This window comes from Nestor notabilis, unplaced genomic scaffold (genome assembly GCF_000696875.1).
Source record: "Nestor notabilis isolate BGI_N333 unplaced genomic scaffold, ASM69687v1 scaffold27607, whole genome shotgun sequence".
Lineage (NCBI taxonomy): Eukaryota > Metazoa > Chordata > Aves > Psittaciformes > Psittacidae > Nestor > Nestor notabilis.
This window is the reverse complement of record NW_009936660.1, coordinates 13210-19564: the sequence shown is the minus strand read 5'-3', so window position 1 is coordinate 19564 and position 6355 is coordinate 13210. Positions and strand designations below refer to the sequence as shown.

The window sequence follows — 6355 nt, the reverse complement described above, 5'->3', positions numbered from 1 at the left end:
AGTCTTAAGAAATGTGCCTTACACAGCAACTCGAGCTGCTGTCAATGCCACCATACTGAAACACTAAATAGAACAAGTGAGGGAGAGGGGAAATGATGCTGGGCAGCGGCAGTAAGAGCAGCATTGCGGGTGATGGTGACTCCAGCACACTCTGTTTTGCTCCTCTCTGTATTGAGTTTCTTTTTCTTTGTAATCACTTCTGCTTGGGAAGAATTTAAGTCTCAGTAAAACATTCAAAGCCCTTTTTGGTGCCAACAGCAAGACAAAACCTCTCAAAGCCCCGGAGGATTTTGATGGTGAAAGCCGGCTCTGTTCCCAGGCTGTCTCATTGGCAGGGGTGGTTCTGGGCACAGGGCTGCCCTCAGCAGGGCTCAGAGTCCCATAAATACCCAGCACACGGCTCTTGCAGTGAGCTTGGCTGCTGGAGGCTCAGGCCTTTCATCGGGGAGGAAATGTACAGCCAGTGAGTATTCCTGTGGGCTTCTCTCTCTAGGAGCAGGTCGCTGATCACCACCGTGGCGCATTGACTGGGGGCCAGCACAGCCCAGGGATGAGGAGGACAAAGAGGAGGGAGGTTGTTCTCTGTGGGTGTCCATGCTGGGACACCCCGAGCTGAGGCTTGATTCTGGTCTCAGGGGACAGGCTCAGCTCCAGGGGCTGGAGGATGGTCTGTATTTTGGAGTACACCAGCCTGTGTCTGGTGTATCTCCATGGGTTTTGCAGCAGATAAAATTGGAACCTAATGAATAATTCTCAGCTGTTCACTCAGCTACAATTTACTTAAAAAGAAAGGCAAAAAGAGGGGGGAAAAAAAAAAGCTTTTCCAAGAACTGGGACATTCAAGTTGGATTTTGCTGCTTCTTCATACCTTATCTCAGTCTCCCCTCTAGCAGGTTAAAGCCATTCCCCTTGTCCTGTCCCTGCAGGCCCTTGTCCAGAGCCCTTCTCCAGGTTTCCTGGAGCCCCTTTAGGTACTGGGAGCTGCTTTAAGGTCTCACTGGAGCCTTCTCTTCTCCAGGCTGAACAATATAGCCTGAATTTGTCCCTTGGGTGAAGGAGTTCGCCTGCAGGGCTGCAGCACAGGCTGTCCCATCACCATTCCCTACTCCTCCATGTGCTCAGGATGTTTCTCAGGTGGCTGCAGCAGCTGATCAGAGTCCCCAGAGCCTTTTTCCCCATAAAGGCTGATGCTTCTCCCTCCTGATCTCTCAAGTTATTTGCACATTGCAGATCAGTCCATCCAGAAACAAAACCCGCTCCCTCGGAGGGGGTTTCCAAAGCTATCCCAAAGCCAGGCTAATCCCAGCTCTCCTGGCCCTTTCAGAGTCGAGCATCCTGCTGGAGGCTACAAGAAGCTCTTTGAGACAGTGGAGGAGCTGTCCTCTCCAGTGACTGCCCATGTCACAGGTTGGTGACAGGAGACAGGTTGGTCTCCTCCTGTCCAGGAGCTCTTGACACATCAGAGCTTGGAGGCTTCACAGGGGCGGGATCACAGGGTTGGATGTGAAGGACCTAACAGGGCTGGTGTGTTTTTGGGGTAAAGGAAGGACAGTTGGATGGGGGATCTTCAGACATGTCAATACTCAGTGTCTTGGTCAACAGTAGGTGTGTAGGTGAAGAAAACAGAATAGTTTGAAGAGTTCATGCGTGTTGAAGAAACAAGTGTAATAAACATTAAAATGAGGTTTGCTCTTTGTTGACACAATGAAAATGAGTTGGTTTGATCTGCTGTGGGTTGCGCATGTACCGACACTGCATCTTCCACAGGCAGGGTGCCCACCTGGCTGCGAGGAAGCCTCCTGAGATGTGGTCCTGGCTTATTCGAGGTGGGTGCAGAGCCCTTCTATCACCTCTTCGATGGCCAGGCGCTGCTCCACAAGTTTGACTTCAAGGAGGGGCACGTCACCTATCACCGGAGGTACGTGCCCATTCCCACACCAGGTAAATCAATAAGGAAGCATTTGCTCGACTGTAGGTGCTGGGGACAGGCTCTGCTGCCTGGGAGGTGCTGGTTATTTCAAATCCATGCTGTGACTGGAAGAGCTTTAATGGTGAGATCACTAAAACCAGCTGAAAATAACCAAAACTTCGTCACAGCTGGCAGAAATGCAGCTTTTTGAGCAGATTGCAAAACATCTGGAAGGAGAGAGCTGGATGCAGCTGCAGTCAGTGACAGAATGAAACTGCTGTCTGGAAAACTGGAAGCTGGTTTTGGTTAAAGCTGCAGAACTACCAGCTTTGAGGTGTTTGGTGCAGAATATTTAGACAAAACACTGTGTTCCCATCAGCTTCAGTTGTCCATGAGCCATTGCTTCCCAGTGCCATGGCAGGGGGTGGCTGCTGGACCCCATGTTCTCCAGATGCACTGTGAGGCAGCGGCTTTCAGAGGTCTCATGAGGCTCATGGCCACAATGTCCATGTTTTAATTGCATGGCCCATTCCAGTTGCAGCTATCCCTGTAACTGCCTTGTCCTCACCCTCCCAGGTTTGTCAGGACTGATGCCTACGTGCGAGCCATGACTGAGAAGAGGATTGTGATAACAGAGTTTGGCACCTACGCGTACCCAGACCCATGCAAGAACATCTTTTCCAGGTACCTGGGGGTCATGAAGACGTTGCAGTGGTGTCCTACAGTGCTTCCACTTCTAAGAAACCCCTGACTGCCTCTCTGTTTTCTCTGCTCAGGTTTTTCTCATACTTCAAAGGTGTGGAGGTCACTGATAATGCCCTGGTTAACGTCTACCCCATCGGTGAAGATTACTATGCCTGTACTGAGACCAACTTCATAACCAGAATTAACCCAGAGACGTTAGAGACAATTAAGCAGGTGGGTCTTTGGACTGTGATTTTGAATGAGAGGAGTGAAACTAAGATGAAAATGTTTAATAACAGCTTCTTACAACACAGCGAGAGTTGGGGTTTGGCAGGGAGATGAGGTGGAAATGAAGCCAGCTCTGAGGATTAATGAGAGCAGAGTTGGAATGAGTTCTTACATAAACTCACTGCTGCTGCTCTGAGTAATATGTAACAAGGAGGTGATGGGGGTCTGTGGTCCATATCCTCATGCTTGGGTTGGGGTTTGCAAACTGAAGTGAGGTTGTAGCCTTGCCAAAGGGGACTGTGACTGGAGGGCTCCTGCCAGAGCTTCCCCTCTGCCTTCAGTCACACCGGAGCTGAGCCATGTTTGCCTTGCAAAACTCCATTGAAGGCAGAATCTGTGCTTTGATGGTTTTTTTGCTGTGTCACCAATGTCCAGCCTGTGGAGCCTTTCAGACCCCAGCATCCCAAACCTCTCCCTGCAACAGTGTGAATTGCTTGGCTTTGCTGCTGTTCTTTTCACAAAATGAACAGCAATTTGGGCTTAGAGAAGAACTTCCCACATCTGAAGCAAAGATGTATAGATCTCGCAGAGCTGGCAACTTCCCATCTCCTGCCAGGAAAGCTCCTGACTTCCTCCACCTTGTTCCTCAGGTGGATCTCTGTAAATACATATCCGTCAATGGGGCAACAGCTCATCCCCACATCGAGAACGATGGGACCGTTTACAACATTGGGAATTGCTTTGGAAAAAACTTTGCTCTCGCCTATAACATCATACGGATCCCTCCACTTCAGGCAGGTCAGTTCACCCCACCTCTGAGTGAATGGAGACAATCTTGTCCTAGGTATCACTTTTTTATCCTTCAGATTAGCTTTGTCATCAAATTACTTGTTTTAAATCCTGTTTAGACTTTTATTTGCCTTTTTAAGTAACAGAAATGTGATCTTTAACACACCTCAGAGTGGTTTCTAAATCACAGAATCATGAAGTCACGGAGTGGTTTGGGTTGAAGGGCTCTTAAAGTTCATCCAGTCCCAACCCCTGCCATGGGCAGGGACACCTTCCACTAGAGCAGGTTGCTCCAAGCCCCTGTGTCCAACCTGGCCTTGAACACTGCCAGGGATGGGGCAGCCTCAGCTTCTCTGGGCACCCTGTGCCAGCGCCTCAGCACCCTCACAGGGAAGAGCTTCTGCCTCAGAGCTCATCTCAGTCTCCCCTCGGGCAGGTTAAAGCCATTCCCCCTTGTCTTGTTACTACCTGCCTTTCCCATGAACTTCCTTTGTGTTAAAGGCAAAACCTTGCTGGTTAAACATTCTAAATACAGACTAAGTAGGGTGAATCACCCCCTAACCCTTTGACTGTCCTGTTCCAGACAAGGAAGATCCAATAAATAAGTCAGAGGTGGTGGTGCAGTTCCCTTGCAGTGACAGGTTCAAGCCCTCCTACGTTCACAGGTAACGTGTCCCAGGGTCAGCGTGCACTACTAGGTGTTTTTTGTCTAAACTAACTACCATGAGCTTAAAGTGCTCCCTGTGCATTTCCAAACAGCTTTGGGCTGACAGCAAACTACATAGTGTTTGTTGAAACACCAGTGAAAATCAACCTCTTCAAGTTCCTTTCCTCATGGAGCCTCTGGGGAGCCAACTACATGGACTGCTTTGAGTCCAATGAGACCATGGGGGTAAGCAGCAGGTTGTACCAAACTGGGCTGTACTGGGCAGCCAGCTCTGGGCTGGGAGGCCCATTGTACTGGTTTCACCAAGCTGCTCTGAGCCAAATCCAAGCTGCTGCTTGTTCTTCAGGTCTGGCTTCATGTGGCAGAGAAGAAGAAAGGCAGACTCCTGAACATCAAATACCGCACCTCAGCCTTCAACCTCTTCCACCACATCAACACCTATGAAGATAATGGGTTTCTGATCGTTGACCTCTGCACCTGGAAGGGGTGAGTCTTGCTGATGCTGAGGGTCCCTGTGGCATCACTCTCACCCCTGCGTGAGCTGGTGGGGACCAGCAGAGCCCCATCATCAGGCACACCAGTCCCTGCATGGGTACATCTCTGTTGGGATCACTCTGGAACCCACACTGACCCCCTGCACATAACCATAGAATCCTAAAATAGTTTGGGTTGGAAGAGACCTTAAAGCTCATCCAGAGTTTACCATTGTAGCACCTTGTGGGTTTAGAAATCCCCAAGGGCACGGTCCTGGTAAGCTGGATAAGCTGCAATGCCTTGATCTCACAGGCTTGTGCAGGTTTGGGCACAGGCACGAGGTGTGGGTCTTGCTTAAATGGTTTTGATGGAAAACTACATGCAAAGGGTGGCAAAGAGAGGTTCAAGGTTGTCTTGGCTGCCAAAGAAAAAGAGCACCTTCAGCTTGCTGAAGCACATGGATCTTGTGCATGGAATGGGAAAGCGGAGGAGAGGATTCAGGAGCAGCACTGTGGCTGCTCCAAAAACCAGTTGGCAAATGAATTTTAGGAGGAAGAAAAGTGCACTTTATCCCCCTGACACCTGCAAATCCCATCTTGGATGTGTCTGTGATGCTGTTTGTCTGCAGGTTCGAGTTTGTCTACAACTACCTCTACTTGGCCAACTTACGGGCAAACTGGGATGAAGTGAAACGCCAGGCGGAGAAGGCCCCGCAGCCGGAGGCGCGCAGATACGTCCTGCCCCTCACCATCGACAAGGTCTGCACTGCTCCCTGCAGGGCTGATGGCTGAGCAATGCTGGTGCTCTGCATGACCCCCTTAATCCAAATTAAACCTTTAAAGGGCGAGGGGGGAGCTTAAAGTGTGGGTCTTCAGAGAACACTTTCGTTTTCTTTAGCTGCTTAATGTTATTCTGTTTTATTTCCCATACGTTACTGGTCAAAGCTGAGACTGTGGGGCAGCACTTAATCCTGGTGGATTAACTAGTGGAAGGTGTCCCTGCCCGTGCAGGGGGTTGGAACTGGATGAGCTTCAAAGTCCCTTCCAACCTAAATCACTCTAGGATTCTCTGGAATGGAAGAAGCAGGCAATCCCAAGCACACTGCCATTCTGCAGCTTGATGAGGCTCTGCTGCACACCGCTGCCTTCACCCTCCAACGCAGCTTACAACACATCTGTGCAAATAGAGTAAGAAATGTATTTCTCCATTATTTCTCTTGGGTGTTTTCCTTTCTGCCAGGCCAACACGGGTAAGAACTTGGTCACCCTGCCCTACACCACAGCCACAGCCACCTTGCGCAGTGATGAGACCATCTGGTTGGAGCCAGAAGTCATTTTCTCAGGGCCACGCCACGGTATGGCACTGACCCTGAAGCAGCAACACAAGCACCTCCTGCACTCCACATCCCACTAGTCCTCATGTGTGTGTGTATATTCTTCTTTATTGCAGCCTTTGAATTTCCACAGATCAATTACAAGAAGTACTGTGGGAAACCTTACACATATACGTATGGGCTGGGGCTGAACCACTTTGTCCCAGACAAGGTAACTATCAGGGACTGGGAGAGGCATGTCCTAGCACTGAGATTTCAATTAAAGGACAAG

The 6355-nt window shown here is 49.8% G+C and overlaps 1 protein-coding gene across 1 annotated transcript in view; it reads left to right on the top strand.

Moving 5' to 3' along the window:
• The first annotated feature begins 452 nt into the window (after positions 1–452).
• RPE65 (retinal pigment epithelium-specific protein 65kDa) overlaps positions 453–6355 on the top strand; it is a 7094-nt gene continuing 1191 nt past the window's right edge. Inside the window, exons 1-12 of the mRNA XM_010018431.1 lie at positions 453–463; positions 1325–1407; positions 1768–1918; positions 2486–2593; positions 2686–2827; positions 3472–3619; positions 4194–4275; positions 4370–4502; positions 4624–4763; positions 5380–5509; positions 5991–6105; positions 6201–6295. Of these exons, the coding sequence (XP_010016733.1) occupies positions 453–463; positions 1325–1407; positions 1768–1918; positions 2486–2593; positions 2686–2827; positions 3472–3619; positions 4194–4275; positions 4370–4502; positions 4624–4763; positions 5380–5509; positions 5991–6105; positions 6201–6295 (1338 nt within the window). The remainder of the gene's footprint in view (positions 464–1324; positions 1408–1767; positions 1919–2485; positions 2594–2685; positions 2828–3471; positions 3620–4193; positions 4276–4369; positions 4503–4623; positions 4764–5379; positions 5510–5990; positions 6106–6200; positions 6296–6355) is intronic.